At 46.1% G+C, this 18,574-nt stretch overlaps 2 protein-coding genes across 2 annotated transcripts; both read right to left on the bottom strand.

Moving 5' to 3' along the window:
* Positions 1–7,300: 7,300 nt before the first annotated feature.
* Positions 7,301–9,186, bottom strand: LOC543174 (40S ribosomal protein S13-1). The gene is made up of 5 exons (XM_044573862.1): positions 8,985–9,186; positions 8,822–8,894; positions 8,603–8,741; positions 8,323–8,509; positions 7,301–7,498 (listed from the first exon to the last, which is right to left on the bottom strand). The coding sequence occupies exons 1-5, from the start codon at positions 9,005–9,007 to the stop codon at positions 7,465–7,467; spliced, it is 456 nt and encodes a 151-aa protein (XP_044429797.1). The 5' UTR covers positions 9,008–9,186; the 3' UTR covers positions 7,301–7,464.
* Positions 9,187–11,758: 2,572 nt separating this feature from the next.
* On the bottom strand, positions 11,759–12,659 carry LOC123155717 (probable calcium-binding protein CML7). Its single transcript, XM_044573863.1, has one exon. The coding sequence runs from the start codon at positions 12,522–12,524 to the stop codon at positions 12,078–12,080; it is 447 nt and encodes a 148-aa protein (XP_044429798.1). The 5' UTR covers positions 12,525–12,659; the 3' UTR covers positions 11,759–12,077.
* Positions 12,660–18,574: the final 5,915 nt, after the last annotated feature.

Genomic DNA, 18,574 nt, shown 5'->3' with positions numbered 1-18,574 from the left:
TGTTGCATGTGAAATTTGGTGTTGTTGTGTAATGGGGTAGATAGCTATATGCCTATATGGTGTAAGTGAGTGTTGAAGCTATATGATGTTGTACTTGATGTATTTCAATTATGAAATCATGGTTCCGTAATACGAAAATGAAATATATTGTGTGTTTAATATGAATTGTTAATTTGATTACTAACGGATTCAAAATAATAGGCCAATTAGCCTGCTTATTGGGTTTTTCTATTGCAAACGGTTATTGAGACAACACCATGGGCGATGACCTCAGATAGCCCACACCGTTTCTAGGAAGTAAACGTGTTGGATCAATAAACAATCACACATGACTTCATGTGGACTACTATTTGCATTAGGCCACCTTGCACAAAGGTTTTCCACATAAGAGGTGTGTGTGATGGGCAGCCTATGCCACATGGTTTCTTCTAGGCACCGTGCGTGATGCATTCGATAACACAAACGATAGCATTATTAATATCGTCTGCAATGGCAACGCTATCACAGACGATGTGATGGAGAAAATTGTGTGTGATGTACGTACGGACGGAAACGTTGTCTCAGATTCACTGTGTGGGATGTACATACGAAAGGAAAAGTTTGTCTGGAATTCACTGTGGGATGTACATACAAACGAAAATAATTGGGCGTGCATAATTGTCTGCGATGGCTGGGCCGATAGCACACGAGCTCTTTTTGCTTCGCGTGTGTGACCGGAGGATCTATCCCGACGGTTTCTGGGTCGTGTGGGAAGGACCCCCCCCCCCCCTTCGCACACACAAGCAAGACGGAGGTTTAAAACTTTTTCGCAGAAAGGGGGTAAAAAACAGTTTGTATAGCAGTCGCCTGCACTAGTGCCGGTTCGGTTTTCTTAAACTATGATTCTAGCTAACGTCAAACTAAGGTGGAGGTGAGTGGGCATGTGAAGGTTTGTTGGGTCGGAGCAGCTTGTTTGAAGATGATTGCCACCTCAACTCGTCATGAGATGGTGAAGATTTTGGTTGAAAAAAACTTTGGAGGCGACGAAGATGAAGATGGTGAAAACACACTATGAATGTACACTTCAAGAGCATCTACCTCTAGGACAAATGATAATGAGAGCATGATCATAAGAGCTTTGAAGTCTTTGATTTGCATGAGTAGGTGATGTATAAGAGGCAGTACAAGGACCATGTGGCAGTACAAGGATCACAAATATTGTCCCTTTAGGGTCTATTTGGGACTGCTTCGCTTCACCAAAATCAGCTTCACTCCACCAATTGTACTTTGGAGCAGTTCCATATAGGAGTTGCAGCTCCACCAAAGAGTAGTTTATCGTGTTTGGCTTTCAGCTAGCTCTAGCTTCAAAAATGAGAAATTTGGTGGAAAATGATCTACTTGATTGGATGTCGTGGGAAAAACAAAGGGATGTCCACTTACTAATGGTAGTGGTGGGTAATTTCCCCCAACTCTAGCTTCTAGAGTTTTTTTAGCACCCCTTTAAGAGCTTCACAAAAACAGGGGTTGTACCCCGGATTCTAACCCTAACCCTAGATTTTTTGTAGAGCGACATATCGTGAAGCTACCTCGGCTTGCGTTTTTTAAAGCGGAGATGAATTTTAGGGAGCAAAACAGTCCCAAACAACCCTTTGACTCGTGCACAAGAGCTTTCAGGATGCTTAATTAGTATCAATACTTTCTTAGCTAGCATTGCATCATTAAAGATTTGCATGTTTCACCTCTGAATTTTGATACAATCATTGTCCCACAGTCACCGCTGAGTTCTTCCTTCCTCATAGAGTTGATTTTAGCCAAAACCGCACTCTTGCCTTCTTCTTGTGCCTATTGATTATTGATCTGAATTCAAGTTAGATTAGAGAATACCGATGCCTTTTGTCTCGATGGTGTTGGCATCCTTTTTCTGAGAGTGATGGATGTCTGGGTTAGCCTACGAATATGAAGGTCATTGCTATAAAAGAGTTGCAAAAGAGAAAGCAACCAAAATGCAAAATGTTGAATGGGGTAGGAACCCTAAACAACACCTCGCCCTTTTCAAAGATACATGCAAGAATACTGGGAAAGTGAGCAAGAATGGGTGCGTTGGCTAGAGTGGCAAGTTGTGAATGTAATGGAAAGAAGTTTCGAGCTCTCTTTTCTTGCTCTTTCTTGCTCTTAGGCTTCACCTCCGCTGGCTGCTTTATCCACTCAAGAGCGGGGTCTTAACAACTCAGCACCCTGGCAAGCAAGTCCATTGTATCAATGACATAAATTCAATGAAGTGGACAAAACCTATTCTGACAATAAAGTACTCAACCGACCTTCCTCTTCTGAATTATATGAATTAGAGGAACTCCAACACGCTGACCCAAACGGACGACGCTTTTGTCCGCTTTTCGTCTGTTTGGGTCGGTCGCCTGCTCGGCGTCCGCCCCGTTTGAGATTTGGCTCGGCAGTGCGCCCAACGCGCCGACCTATTTCATGTACGCACGCAAATTTTGAAAGAAGTCCCGCGGCCATAGTTCATGCCAGCGGCCATGTCGTCGCCTGAAAGTTCATGCCAGCACCATGCCAGCTCCGGCATACAATGCCAGCTTCAGAAAAATAACACACAGTTTTGCTGGCGCACTTGCCATCGGCCGGCACACATGCCAGCACACAAAAAAGAGGCAGGAGTTCGACCATGCCATCACGGCCGTGATCATGTCAGCACACTTGCCAACTTACAAAAAAGGATGGCGCTCGCCGCCATTGGTCACTCGTCGTCGAACTTGAGCATGTCGGCCTGCATCTTCTCGAACCACGGCCTCTTCCTTGGCGACACAGTGTTGAGATCCACCTTCATGGTCTCCACCCCGGTCATCATGCTCGCGCGAGCCACTTCTTTTGCCTTGGTCTTGGCATTGGCAGCCTCAATCACTAGCATCTTGATTTGCTTCTCCGCCTCCATCTCAAGCATCTTGGCTTGCTTCTTCGCATCCATCTCAAGCCTCCTCCTTTGGATATTCATGAAGGCGTTCATTTGTTCTTCTTTGTTCGTCGGCGCTCCTCCTCCCTTGAGTCCTTCTTGCTCATCATGCCCTCCATGTCGGCTGGCATGTGTCGCGTGTGTTTCCTTGCGCCTCCGGATGATGAGCCACCGCCACCGGTGTGGCGTTGAGGTCGATAGGCGCGGGCACGGGCGTGGAAGGCGCCACCACGCTCACCTCGGGTGAGCACTCCTCGGAGAGGCGGGAGGCCTACTTTTAGACGTGGAAGCCGGGTATCGGTTGTGTCGTCGACGCACGGGGCGAGTCAGGCAGCACCATCCGAGACAGCGCATATGAGCCGGTGCTGGCCGCGACCATAGCGACGTTGACGAGGCCTTGCTGGTTAGGGTTTAACCCTAGCATATATAGCGCCTCCCTCGTTGCCGCTGCGACGCTCGCATTGGTGACCTCCTGCTGCTGCGGCGGCGGCGACGACGGCCGCCGTGATGGCTTCATCCCTCGCGTCTGTCACGTACCTCCGGCCCTTCCTCTTCGCCGACTCCCTTGCCCGATGTTCGGGCGTTGGCGTCTTCTTCGGCTTGGGCACGGTGGCGGTCTTGCGGGGGGGCATGAGGCTTGCCTTTGCCGGAGGTGGCAGTCGTCATGCCGGACGAGGCGAGGGAGGCGAGGCCGGCGTCGAGGTAGTCGTCCATGGCGGGCGACGGGAGTGCGCGCGGGGAAAGGGGGGGAGGAAAATGGTGGAGGCTGCCATCGACGAGCAGGCCAGGGGGAAGGAGAAGACGAACGCGCGCGCATCCGTCTCGTGTCCGCGCTGACGCAAATCCGGCTCAAAAATGGGCCGGTAGACGAACGAAAAGCGAACGTGCGTCCGTTTGGGTCGATGCGTTGGGCCGACTTTTCTATCCGCGCCGACCCAAACAGACGCCCACGGACAAAATGGGTCACCCCTTACATCCGACACTTTCCTGTCCTGATCCTCGCATGAGAGCATCTCCAACAGCCGCGCTAAACTAGCGCCGCGCCGCAAATTCGTCGGTTTTAGCGCGTGCGCAACGCGGCGGGTCGCTCCAGCGGGCGCGCAATAACAGCGCGCGCGCTATACCGAGTTGGGCGCGCTGTCGGAAACGCCATCCCGCGCGGCGTATTTCGGGCGCCTTGTACAGCGTGCGGCACACTCGACCGCTCGCGCCGCACTCTCTTCTTTCCTCCTTTCCTCCTCCTACGCCCCGCGCGCGCCGGCACCGGCGCCACCCATGGACGCGCACATCGGTGCCCCGCTCTCCCCGCTGTACAGCCGCGACCCCCCCCCCCCCGCCGCCGCCACCGCCGGAAACCCTAGCGCGGGTAGCGTTGGCGTCGCCACCGCCGGAGCTCCGCCGAGCGCCGGCCTCGCGCGCAGCCTCTTCTTGCCGCCGCGGATGACCACGGCGACGGGTGGCGTCGCGCCGGCGCCGTCCCGTGCCGCCGCCGCACCGTCGAAGCTCCCCAATGCGGGGCGGCCGAAGAAGGGCAAAACTTCGGCGAAGAAAAACAAGGCGGCGGACGGCTCCGGTGGCACGAAGGCAAGGGGAAAGAAGCTTGCAGGGCGTTCGACGGCCGCGACGGCTACCGAAGCGCCAACGAGCTCACTCGTTGAGTCGGCCGCCAACGCGCACCATGTGTTCGACGAAATGCCCCCAAGGTGAAAAAAATTCTAACTTTTATTTTCTTTTTGTTTTTCAATGCATCATCACATATAGATAGCTTATTTGCATTGTTCAAAAAAATTGTAGTCTCAATGATGATGCATACATGTCAACTATGGGTGTTGGGTCCAACAATTCGCATTGGTCTCAAACCAATGACATCCATTTGGAAGACCATGAGTTTGAGGTGGACGAGGAGGGTGAGGGCATTGTCGACGCGCCGAAAGGAAGAGCGGGCAATTACAGCACCAACGATGACAAGTTACTATGCAATACTTATTTGCAAGTGTCAAGGGATCCATCCATTGGAGGTGATCAAAGTAGAGATGCGTATTGGGGGCGAATGAAAGAATACTTTGATGCTCACAACATGAGTGGAATTGACCGCTCGGAGAGATCACTTCGGTCCCGATGGTCCACAATCAACTCCGGTTGTCAAAAGTGGGCGGCCGCACAAAAGTCAGTTGACAAGATTAACCCAAGTGGCACAAATGAGGATGATAGAGTAAGTGGCATCTCATATATGTTCATCTCATACTTGTTTTTGGTGTCCGAAGTGCTAACTTGTTTTGTTTTTCTTGTAGTACAACATTGCACAAAACTTGTTCAAAGAAGAGACGAGGAAAACCAAGAAGGGGAAGATCAAGAAAGGAAGGTTCTTTACCTTGTCTCATTGCTATGAAGTGTTAAAGAATAATGAGAAATGGAAAAACCGTGATGGTTTGGATGATTTGCATTTGAGCAACAAACGCAAGGTGGATGATGATGAGGAGGAGGATGCATCAAGTGATGACAGCAAGAGAAGCCCCACACCCAACTCGGTTTCATACTCGAAGCCAAAATGACCGGATGGGTGCAAGAAAGACAAAACCAAAAAGAAGAAGAGGAAAGGAGATGATGAGCTCAAAAATGCTATGGAAGCTATTGTGAAGGCAAGAAAAGAAGCCAACGAGGTGAGGAAAATGGCAAGGAACCAAGATGCCGCGGCCGAGGAGAGGAGGTTGGCGGCCGAGGAGAGGAGGGTGGCCGCCGAGGAGAGGAAAGTGGCATTGGAGGAGAGGAAGGTGGGCATGGAAGAGCGATCTAGGTTGTTGGAATGGGAGAAGCACTTGTTCTTCTTGGACACATCTTCGTTCAATGGTGCGCAAAAGGAATATGTCAACCTTGCTCGTGAAGAAGTCTTGATCCAAAAAAGAGCCATGATCCGCACAATGGGTGGCGGTGGCCTTGGCGGCATGGGTGGCGGCGCCATGGGAGGCATGGGTGGCTTCGTCGCCATGGGAGGCATGGGTGCACCTCCGGCCGCCATGGGAGGCATGGGTGGCTTCGGCGCCATGGGAGGCATGGGTGGCTTGGGCGCCATGGGAGGCATGGGCGCACCTCCGACCGCCATGGGAGGCATGGGTGGCTTTGGAGCACCCTCTGACACTATGGCCGCCATGGGAGGCATGAGTTTCGCTACTCTCATGGGAGGCATGGGTGCACCTCCGGCCATGGGTGGAATGTCTTTTGATGTGCCTCCTCACACACATTCCCGTGAAGATGCCGTTGAAGATCTTGCCAACACCGTCGGAGCTTCACGTGATGCGATGCGTGATGAGGATAGGGAGGAAGATTCATCTTCGGAGGCGGAAGAATCGTCTTCGGAAGATGAGGACGAAGACGAGGAAGATGTTTGATGTGTCTTTCATTTATATGTCTTGAACTTTTACTTTGCATTTTGAACTTGGTTGGATGAACTTGTGGGTATGAACTTGTGGGCATGACTTGGTTGGAAGATGTTTGTGGACAAATTTCACATGTTCATTGTATTTTATAATTGTTTCCAAACCCATGCTGTAAGTCGCACGCGCCCAGCGAGTCGCGCGCATTGTATTTTTACGCGCTGCTGGAGCGACGCGCGGGCGCTGCATTATAGCGCGGCTGCTGGAGCCAGCGCTCGCGGCCGCGCTAAACCAGCCGAAGCGCGCGTGACAAACAGGTTTTTTGCGCGCGGCGCATAACGCGGGCTCTGATTGTCAATCCGGTGGTGTGGTGCACTTTACATGGATGGATGGTTGGACATGTGCCATTTCCCAAAATAGTGTGCATAGCAGCGTGTCTCACTTTTATTAACTTCGCCAGTGCATTCACCAATATTTAGCATAATCGTCACAACCCTTTTAACGTTCTCCTATGAAAGGCCAGATCTGTGTGTTTCTGCATAATCGTCACAACATTGTCTAGCAACCAAAAGATTGCATCAAATCCCTCTGTTCCTAAATATAAGTGTTTGTGAAAATTCCACAACGGGCTATAGGCGGAGCAAAATGAGTGAATCTACACTCTAAAATGCACTATATACATCCATATATGGTTCATAGTGAAATCTCTAGAAAGAGATATATTTAGGAGTATATTGGTATATAAATATATTAGGCTGGAATCAAAATAGCACACATTATACGTTGGTTCCGCTGACAGCATGCTTTTAAAAGTGAAACGTGACAGTTTTTTAGGCGGATGTGCAATAACCATATAGTCAAACTATCCGAGCTTGAGTGCACTGAAAGCAGCGATTACACTCACTCAGATCAGACAACACGAATATCACAATGTCTAATTTTAACTGATTAATTGTAGATAGACACTAAACAGAACCAGACAGAATTGCAAAACCAAAAATGGTTTATGGGATTCTCCAAGTAAACATAGAAAATTTGGTCTCTTGTTCATCTAAATCGCTCCAAACTCAAAAGCGTTACATGAAATTGATAATATGTAGAACAAGACCATCCTGAAGCCGGTAAGAGCACACCAGATGAAGAGCCCTCCTAAGCCACCAGAGTGCTGGCAGTGGTAGACTCGCTGCAGACAATCAAGGATAAATTGTCAGATTACACTCGTAACAACTGCAGGTATGAAAAGGCATAACCCATCCAGAGCGCAAAGCAACTTAGCAAAAATGCAAGCACAGATGAATGAAACAGGCCCATTCTCCACTTCTGCTACTATCTAGAGTATGGAAGCATCACACCAAAGATGAAATGTATTTGTGGGAATGCTTGAAAATTCCAGCAAAAACCCCATTAATGAAATAACAGAAAAAAGTTGCACACACCAGCCTACCATACCCAACCTAACAACTAATACCACAACAAAGTAAAACTTAATTCCTAAGAAGCATTTTATAAAAATAAAACAAATCTTCTTTTCAAGTTGCATACTCTTGTATGAACCAACCAAACAAGAGGCACATGGTTTCAGGTCTATACACATTCTGTTGGCACTAGTCAATTTCACCTAAACTTGAAGCAAACAGATGTCACTCTTGATTAAATAAGCTACTGAGTGGAATGCGTTTAATGCGTTTACAACCCTAAACCCATAAAAACCAAGATAGCATACAGATATGCATACAGCAGCTCAGAACACAGCAGCCACATGTTAAGCATAATTAGTTACTTTAAAGGATAACAGGACAGGCAGCTTTCCACATAAAATGCAATTTGAGTAGCACAGCTGACCAACCTGAAGCTTTCTACATAGTAATTTGTAAACATGCAGGACTGAATCAACTGGTGTAACACAAAATAGGTACTAATATACTAACCGATTAGCATTGGCAAGTTCACACGTTCAGTTGTAGTAAACCTAGCTAGGTAAAAGGTAAAAGGACCAGAGTAACTTACTACTTCCAGGTGGGCGGGAGCTTCTTGGTGCGCTTGTAGTAACGGGCAAGACGGTGGATCCTGCTCTCAACAAGAATGAGCCTGAATTTGGAGTCCTTGTCCTTCCTGTTCCTCTCAAGATGCTTCCTAATGGCCACAGCCTTCTTAATCAAAAAGTACAGATCCTCTGGGATTTCCGGCGCCAGGCCTACACACGAAATCCTCAAACATCAACACCCTTGCACAAGCATGAACAACGCAAGGAAAATGGGAATGGTGTTTAAAAGGGGACGGATCTGACCATGAGCCTTGAGGATGCGGAGGATCTTGCTTCCGGTAACGCTCTTCACAAGGGGGATACCGTGCTGGTCACGGAGCAGAACACCGATCTGCGAGGGCATCTGACCCTTCTTCGCAGCCTTCGTGATCAACTCGTCGACCTGCGCAAGACCCAACAGCATCAGAACCACTCCAATCGGAAGAAATCCGCCAGGTCGGAGAGCAACCGAAGGGGGCTCACATCAGCGACGGCGGTCTTGACCCAGCTCGGGGGAGTCCTCTTGTACGGCAGCGCCGACGACGAGATACCCTTTCTGCGCCACACAGTCAGGAGCAGCCATTAGACCAGATGAACAACTGAAGCGAAGCAAGGATGATACGGGAGACCGGGTGCGAGGGGTTACCCGCGGCTGTGCATGCGCCCCATGGCGTCAGGCGAGGGGTTTAGCTCCGGCGACGGCGGCGACGGCGGCGACGGTTGCCTGCAGCGGCGGCGGCGCGAAGGGCGAGAGGGGCTCGAGCGGCGGCGCGATTGGGGCGTGCGGGTTAGGGTTTTGGGGTGCTACTTATAATGAGCGGCGGCGCAGGGAGTGTAGTGCTAGGGCTGCGTCGCTTTGGGCCAGGCCGTCAGTACGTGTTAGCCCGGTTGGGATGGTTTTATGGCCCATTGGACGCCTTAGCTTGGAGTTTCTTCTTTTTTTTTCTTTTTTTTAAAGGATACAGATTTCGCTCAAAAAAATAATAATAAACTACCAAGTTTTTAAGACCCCTAAAAAACAAATTCCTAAGAAACATATATTTGCTCTAAATCCGTGAAAATAGGTTATCTTTTCAGGCTTCATTAAGCTCATTTGCACAGTTTTTCCATGGTATATTGTCGCATGTGAGTGTGAGCATTGTGTTGTTATTATTATTTTTTATTTCCAAATCTTTTGCCCTCGGAAGATGGGAAGACAATATTGCTGCAAGTTTAGAAATTCTGACTCGTTTCATTTCCTTATCAGTCCTTCTATCTCTTAGTCCTACTAAATTAGAATGGTCATAAAATGTGATCTAAAAAGTCTTATATTACTTTATAGAGGGAGTACATGGAAAACCCAGAACATCAGTTGTGCAAGAGTTTGTTAGAGTTTGCATGGAGTATGAATGGTTGTAATCTTTCATCCGAGATGCCAATGTCCACGCAGATCCAGTCGTTCTGTTCATTCGGGTGTGTAGGTTTCAATCAGGAAACACTGGTGAGGGCATTGTTATCTTTTGATGACATAGCCATCTTAACATAGAAAACATCAACTGGATTTTCCAGTATATTAACTAGAAATTTGAGCGTGCCCAACGTCACCAAAGCATTTCAGCAAAAAACATGTAGCGTCACAATGTCACCCTTCACCGTACACTCAAAAGAATAATACAACCAACCAGACAACAAAATGGAATTTGATATACAGGTTTAGGTTGTCACCCAACCCAGCTCGTCCTCCATCAAACACAACCCCGAACTTTCTGAGAAGAGCACGTGGAAAATCAAGTATAGCTTCATTGTGGTTCAGAGAAGGGTTCTGTCTGGTCCTCTCACAAGTTGCTATCAGAGAAATGTGATGGAATATGAAGAAAAACAAGAGACACACATTACGCCGCTGATAAGACATGCGACGAACGATTAAACAGCAAAAACAGCCAATGGATGTGACTCCACAGCGAATATTCTGAATGCAGATCGTCTATATACCAAACATATCACTGGCCTTGAACAGAAGCTAGGGCAAACAAGCAGCTTATCTATTCCAAGATGTATGGCTAGCTGCGACCTGCAAGGAGCAGGTGATTTAACAAGATCTACCAGAGATTCAGCAAGATAATTACAAATGAAGAACAGAGGTGATTGCTGCAGCAAGAATCACATGTTGGATAAATGAACAGTCATTTTTACATCCTTTGAACTCTGTTGAACACAGGACAACCAATCATAATTTTTTCATGCCTAAATAAAACATGGCAAAAAATCTGAACTGCGCAGAAAGATTCTCAACATAAGGATTCATGCATTGCATCTGATGTATATTATACAATCAACAGAGTCGGATTTTGGTCCCTTCAACAACTGAAGCCTATACCTAATGCCATCTACAAGAACATTAGCAGCTGCCCTTCGTGTAAACTAACAACAAAAGGTAGTAGCCTCGATAAGAAGTAGTACGCCAACATAAATGCACATAGGTCTCATTACCAAGGATCAACAACACAAACTTATACAAATCAAGTCATATGCACAGAATATTTTGGTTAGAAGCTAGAGAGGTGGTGCATGGATCATGGCAATATTGATGAGCATGGCCAAGCTCCGAGAGAATATATACCAAACTGGTAATATAATTTCTTATATGCCACTGGAAATTTACACGATTCCAACACGTGTCAATGACATTATGGCACCGCACGTGCCACTCATACAATGAGTGGCAAATATGGAGTCCAGAAACTTCCAGTGACAAATAAGGAATATGTATAAACAGATGGTAAGTTTCTAAGTAGAGTGAACTCTTCTAAGCATAAAATATATATTGGTTACTAAAACAACTCAGCCTATTGAAGTGACGAAATTACCGTCTAATTACAAAATAAGGTTGATCGAGTGAAACCATAACAAATTCGTAATATTGCAGGTAAACTGAAAATACTGGCTTGTGAAATGCTATTTTGCCGATATATTACTTTATTAGATTATAGTTCTGCTGCTCTACACATGCCTAAATTTGATCCAGAACCTTACCATCCCAAGTAAGATTTAAAATAGGCATGACAACGTATTGAACTAATAGGGTTACACAAAAGTACTTACTGTGAAAAAGGCGAGCACTGGGATGTGAGTGTAGCAAAACAAAGATCAATCAATGACCCAGCAAAACTAGACAGAGTTCCTAATAGTGTAGGTAACTGAACCATAGATTGGATTGCGTGATCGATTTCAACATGTATCGGTATATCATAGGACAACCTTATTGTTGTGTGGCAATAAATTCAAGAGAGTCCTGTCAACAGCCCCATGATATTAACCGATCAACTGAAACAAGAATGACCCTCCCGGCAAAAACAAATTATGCCAACGGCAGAGGTCCTACAACTCCATAATAAATCCAGTTCTCCTGTGCTAGCATAAGAAATTATAAGACGCCATCAATTACAAGAAAAACAAATCATAGGCTGTATTAACATCAATGCATAAACTGGCGCATTTCACTGGTTTCTGATGAAGCAATCAATCAATCACAGAAAGTAACAGGATCCACACTTTACATTGCAATACCATCGGACAGATCCATTAATCCATAATCACACCATTTTTATCCAAACCCTAGGGCAGTTGGGGAACCACACCGAAACCAAAGCACAAAACAGAAGCGCAGCAGATCAGATCAGATGATACGAAATAAAATCACGCGAAGAAGGAGTTATTAAATACGAAGAAGTCTGAGCGGGCTGGGATACGGATCAATCCACTACTTGGCGACGATGCGGCGGATGAAGTCGTCGTAGCGGATGGTGCCGTCCGCGGCGACGTCGACCTCGCGGATCCACTCGTCGAACTCGTGGGGCTCGAGCTTCTCCCCGATGGAGGTGAGGACGTGGCGGAGGTCCGCGACGGAGACGGTGCCCGACGCGTCCTTGTCGAGGACGCGGAAGGCGTCGCGGAGCGGGCGGTCGAAGGGCTCCGGGCGGAGGTGGGCGCGCATGAGTTCGAGGAATCGCTTGAAGTCGAAGGGCGCCGTGAGCTTCTCCTGGGCGGTGATGTCGCGGAGCTGCGCCTGCGTCGGGTTCCCACCCAGGGAGCGCATGAGGACGCCGAGCTCCGAGGGGGCGATGCGGCCGTCGCCGTCAGTGTCGAAGAGGGAGAAGGCCTCCCGCATCGAGGCAACCTGCTCCTCGCTCAGCTCCTTGCCGGCCATCGCCGCCGGTGGGGTCGGATCGGGGATTTGAGATCTCGCGACGCGGGGCGGTGAGGTGAGGTGCGGTGCGTGCGTCTCAGGGAGGAAGTCCGCGTTTGATTGATTTGGTGGTCAGGAGCATGTGAGAGGGGAGAAATGAAACGTGGGGTAGTGGCCGTGGTGCCGTGATCGATTTTTTATTTTTTTGAGAAATGTGATCGATTATTTTCATCGGCCGCGCGGCTGGACCTGCAGGGAGGTGGGCTTTCGGGCTATTTTTCTAGGGAACGCCGTGTCGTACCAGGCCATTTTATGATCCGTCGGGACAACGGGGATACAGCCTCGGCCTGCCTGGTCATGGGAGAAATACGAGTAGACTCAAAAAAAATGCGAGAAATACGAGTGGAATCGGCCCATGTCCCCTAGGCAACTCCAATGACAACTCGCAAATTTCTGTCAAATCCTATTTGGCGCCCTCAGTGCCAAATACAGTGTTAATGATACAGGGCGCACACCCCCCCCTGCGCGGCGGGCCAGCCCACATTCCTTTTGTAGGATTCGAACCCTGTCGTAATGGTTCGGTGTTTCTTTTTTCTTTTTCTTCCTTTTTTATTTTTATTTTTATTTACTTTTTTCCCTTTTTCTAATTTTGATGAAAAACTTTCACCGGATTTCATGAACTCTTTTCAACTTCGATGGAATTTTTGAAAATTCAATGAACTATATTTCAAGTTCGATAAACTTTTTTCAAATTCTATGAACTTTTTCCCAAATTCTATGATCATTTTCCAAATGCGATGATTTTTTAAAAAAATTCGGTGAACTTTTTTACAAATGCGATGATTTTCTAAAAATATCGATGAACTTTTTCCAAATTTGATGAACTTTTTTCAAATTCATGAAACTATTTTCAATTTTTGAACTTTTAAAAAGAATTGATGAACTAGTTTTCAAAATCGATGAACTTTTTTTCTCAAAGTCAATTAACTTTTCAACTAATTTTCAGATTTATGTTAATGTTTCACTAAAAGAACGGTTAAGTAGCACTTTTTCCTAGTTGCAAAACAACATAATGTGTTTGGTCTAGTGGTTATTGCGTTAAAAGACGTGCGATCTTGAGTTCGAAACCCAGTTGAGCTCTCCAAATTTCTTCCTGCGGCCATTCGTAGACAGAGGGACCAGCCCATGAACATAGATGCGGGAGGCCGTCATCCAACGCTACCCGCATACATTTCAAACATTTTTTTAACAAACCTGATAAAATTGATGCAAACACAACGGATTTCATTATAAACGGGAAAACATTCATGCAAATACGGCTGATTTTCAAACATTTAGAAGGAAAAAAAGACCCGGTCTTAAACCTATCCTACGATGGTGGCGCCCGGCGTCCAAGCCCTTGTCGTACTCGTCATCTCCATGAGCACCGGTGATAAGACCCGTGAAGTGAAGGTGCGATCTCCAGGGAGGAAGAATAGAACAACCGAAACAGACAGGCCCACATGGAACACCAGAGCCTGCCGCCTCCAGTGCCTTACTCATCCTCGGAGGAGTCTGCGCCTTGTCCGTCATCGATGGATGTAAGGTCCATGATGGAAATGGTGGCGCCTATGTCGTCCCACCGGCCGCCGGATAGTTCGTCCGTGGCACCTACAAAGCGTGGCTGGCGTCGTTCTCCTCCGCGATCACCTAGAGTTGTGCTATTGCGTTAGGATTTCCTCGAAGCGGAGAGGATGATGTAGAATGGTAGAGATAAGTATTTCCCCAAGTTAAGAAGTAAAGTGATCAATTCAGTAGGAGAACCACGCAAAACCTCGTGAACAACACCTACACACAAAAGAAAACAAATACTTGCACCCAATGCGATTAAGGGGGTTGTTAATCCCCTCAGTTGTTAATTGTAAGGATCAAGCCTGATAATGGTAGATAGATAAACAAAAACACAAAATAAAAGAACTCTAAATAAATTGCAGCAAGGTATTTTTCTGATTTTAGTATATGATAGAGATAGACCCAGGGGCTGCAATTTTCACTAGAGGCTTCTCTCTTGAACAAAAGCATATAGTGGATAAACTAATTACTGTTGGACAATTAATAGAAAAGTGCATAGTTATAACGATATCCAAGGTAATGATCATATATATAGGCATCACATCGGAGACAAGTAGACCGGCCCTGCATCTTCTACTAATGTACTATTACTCCACATATCGACCGCTTTCCAACATGCATCTAGAGTATTAAGCTCATAACGGAGTAACGCCTTAAGCAAGATGACATGATATAGACAAAGTAAATCCAACCAATATAACTAAACCCCATTGTTTTTGCCTTAATGGCAACAATACAAATACGTGTTTGTCCCTTTCTGTCACTGGGTATAGAGCATCGCAAGATTGAACCCATTACAAAGCACATATCCCATTGCAAGATAAATCAATCTAGTTGACCAAACTAAACGGATAGATCAGAGATAAATACAAAGCTATAATAATCATGCATATAAGAATTTAGAAAAGACTCAAATAATATTCATGGATAAACTGATCATAAACCCACGATTCATTGGATCCCGACAAACATACCGCGAAAGAAGTTTACATCGAATAGATCTCCAAGAACATCAAGCAGAACATTGTATTGAAGATCAAAGATAGAGAAGAAACCATCTGACTACTAGCTATAGACCTGTAGGTCTGTTGTAAACTACTCACACATCACCGAGAGGGCAACAAGGTTGATGTAGAGGCCCTTCGTGATTGATTCCCCCTCCGACAGAGTACCAAAAAATGCCTCCAGATGGGATCTCCAAAGAATAGAAACTTGCGGCGGCGGAAAACGTATTTTGGGTCACTCTCCGATGTATTGGGAATATTTCGAAATTTATAGAGGTGGAACTGGGTCAAGAGGTGTCATGGGTGGCCCACGAGCCTGGGGACGCGTCTACCCCCCTGGGGTGTGCCTCCCAAACTTATCGTTCCCTCGTGACTCTTCAAGTCTTCTCTTGAACCTTCTAGAGTCCCTTCTGGTCCAGAAAAAAATTGTCAAAAAGTTTTGTAGCGTTTGGACTCCGTTTGATACTGACTTCTGAAAAGGAAAAGATAAGCAAAAATAACAACTGGCACTAGACACTAGGTTAAGAGGTTAGTCCTAAAATATAATATATAAGTGCATATAAAACATCCAAGGTTGATACTATAATAGCATGAAACAATAAAAAAATATAGGTACATTGCAGACGTATCAAGCATCCCCAAGCTTAATTCCTGCTCGTCCTCGAGTAGGTAAATGATAAAAACAGATTTTTTGATGTGGAATGCTACCTAACATGTTCATCATGTAATCTTTCTTTTATGGTATGAATATTTAGATCTGAATGATTCAAAGCAATAGTCTATAATTTGACATAAAGGCATCAATATTCATGAATATCAACAGATAATCGTGTCTTTTAAAATATCAATGCTAAAGAACGCTATCCCTATAAAATCATATAGCCTTGTTGAAGGAAATATGCCCTAGGGGCAATAATAAAGTTATTATTTATTTCCTTATTTCATGATAAATGTTTATTATTCATGCTAGAATCGTATTAACCGAAAACTTAGTACATGTGTGAATACATAGACAAAACATAGTGTCCCTATTATACCTCTACTTGACTAACTCGTTCATCAAAGAGGGTTAAGTTTCCTAACCATAGACATGAGTTGTCATTTGATGAATGGGATCACATCATTAGGAGAATGATGTGATGGACATGACCCATCCGTTAGCTTAGCATTATGATCATTACAGTTTCATTGCTACTGCTTTCTTCATGACTTATACATGGTCCTCAGACTATGATATTATGCAACTCCTGGAAATACCGGAGGAACACCTTATGTGCTATCAAACGTCACAACGTAAATGGGTGATTATAAAGATGCTCTACAGGTGTCTCCAAAGGTGTTTCTTGGGTTGGCATAGATCGAGATTAGGATTTGTCACTCTGTGTTTCAGAGAGGTATCTCTTGGCCCTCTCGGTAATGCTCATCACTATAAGCCTTGCAAGCAATGTGACTAATGAGTTAGTTGCAGGATGAAGCATTATGGAATGAGTAAAGGGACTTGTCAGTAACGAGATTGAACTAGGTATGATGATACCGACGATCAAATCTCGGGCAAGTAACATACCGATGACAAAGGGAACAACGTATGTTGTTATGCGGTTTGACCGATAAAGATCTTCGTAGAATATGTAGGAGCCAATATGAGCATCCAGGTTTCACTATTGGTTATTGATCGGAGACGTGTCTTGATCATGTCTACATAGTTCTCGAACCCGTAGGGTCCGCACGCTTAACGCTCGATAACGATTTGTATTACGAGTTATGTGTTTTGATGGCCGAAATTTGTTCGGAGTCCCGGATAAGATCTCGGACATGACGAGGAGTCTCGAAATGGTCGATACATAAATATTGATATATTGGACCATGTTATTCGGACACCGGAAGTGTTCGAGGTGGTTTCGGGTAAAAACGGAGTGCCGAGGGGTTACCGGAACCCCCGGGGGAACTAATGGGCCACCATGAGCCTTAGTGGAGAGAGAGGAGGGCAGCCAGGGTAGGCCGCCCCCTCCTTAGCAGTCCAAATTGGACAAGGGAAGGGGGGCGGCGCCCCCTTTCCTACTCCCTCTCCCTCTTCTTCCTTCCTCCTCTCTTCCCTGTAGGAGAATCCTACTAGGACTAGTAGTCCTAGTAGGACTCCTCCTCTTGGGCGCGCCCTCTAGGGCCGGACAGCCTCCCCCTCCCTCCTTTATATACGGGGGCAGGGGGCACCCTAGAACACACAAGTTTCTCTTAACCGTGTGTGGTGCCCCCCTCCACAGTTACACACCTCGATCATACCATTGTAGTGCTTAGGCGAAGCCCTGGACGGTAACATCATCATCACCGTCGCCACGCTGCCGTGCTGACGGAACTCACACTCGTCGTCAACTAGATCAAGAGCACGAGGGACGTCATCGAGCTGAACGTGTGTTGAACACGGAGGTGCCGTACATTCGGTACTTGGATTGGGTGGATCGCGAAGACGTTCGACTAGATCAACCGCGTTAACTGAACGCTTCCGCTTTCAGTCTACGAGGGTACGTGGACACACTCTCTCCTCTCGTTGCTATGCATCTCCTAGATAGATCTTGCGTGATCATAGGAAATTTTTGGAAATTATTGCATTCCCCAATAGTGGCATCCGAGCCAGGTCTATGCATAGATGTTTTATGCACGAGTAGAACACAAAGGGGCGATAATAGTCATACTGCTTACCACCAATGTCTTACTTTGATTCGGCGGTATTGTTGGATGAAGCGGCCCGGACCAACATTACATGACCGCGTTCATGAGACTGGTTCTACCGACGTGATTTTGCACATAGGCGGCTGGCGGGTGTCTGTTTCTCCAACTTTAGTTGAATCGAGTTTGACTACGGCCGGTCCTTGTTGAAGGTTAAAACAGCACACTTGATGAAAAATCGTTGTGGTTTTGATGCATAGGTAAGAACTGTTCTTGCTAGAAGCCCGTAGTAGCCACATAAAACTTGCAACAATAAAGTAGAGGACGTCTAACTTGTTTTTACACGGATTGTTGTGATGTGATATGGTCAAGACATGACGTGATATAAATTGTTGTATGAGATGATTATCTTTTGTAATAGAGTTATCGGCAACTGGCACAAGCCATATGGTTGTCGCTTTATTATATGCAATGCAATCGCCATGTAATTGTTTTTACTTTATCACTAAGCTGTAGCGATAGTCGTAGAAGCAATAGTTGGCGAGACAACAACGATGCTATGATGGAGATCAAGGTATCACAACCCTAGAGTCTATTTGCAAGTAGTTGCATATTCATCCATGCATCATGTCTAAATTTATTGGAAACCTGAAATGGGGGTGATCAAACCCTAGCACTTTGAAAACCAAATAGGTCCAGCTTAAAAAAATGCATTCAATGAACCCAAAATGTTGTTGGAAATATGCCCTAGAGGCAATAATAAAATGATTATTATTATATTCCCTTGTTCATGAT

This window comes from Triticum aestivum, chromosome 7B (assembly GCF_018294505.1).
Source record: "Triticum aestivum cultivar Chinese Spring chromosome 7B, IWGSC CS RefSeq v2.1, whole genome shotgun sequence".
Classification (NCBI taxonomy): domain Eukaryota; kingdom Viridiplantae; phylum Streptophyta; class Magnoliopsida; order Poales; family Poaceae; genus Triticum; species Triticum aestivum.
This window is presented reverse-complemented; position numbering and strand designations above follow the sequence as displayed.

Bases quoted from the DNA above. Each gene is read 5' to 3' on its own strand.
- LOC123155717 (XM_044573863.1), bottom strand. From the start codon at position 12,524: ATGGCCGGCAAGGAGCTGAGCGAGGAGCAGGTTGCCTCGATGCGGGAG.
- LOC543174 (XM_044573862.1), bottom strand. From the start codon at position 9,007: ATGGGGCGCATGCACAGCCGCGG. The intron at 8,895-8,984 runs GTAACCCCTCGC...TGTGTGGCGCAG, and splicing joins GGGCGCATGCACAGCCGCGG to AAAGGGTATCTCGTCGTCGG. The intron at 8,510-8,602 runs GTCAGATCCGTC...TTTCGTGTGTAG, and splicing joins CCGCATCCTCAAGGCTCATG to GCCTGGCGCCGGAAATCCCA.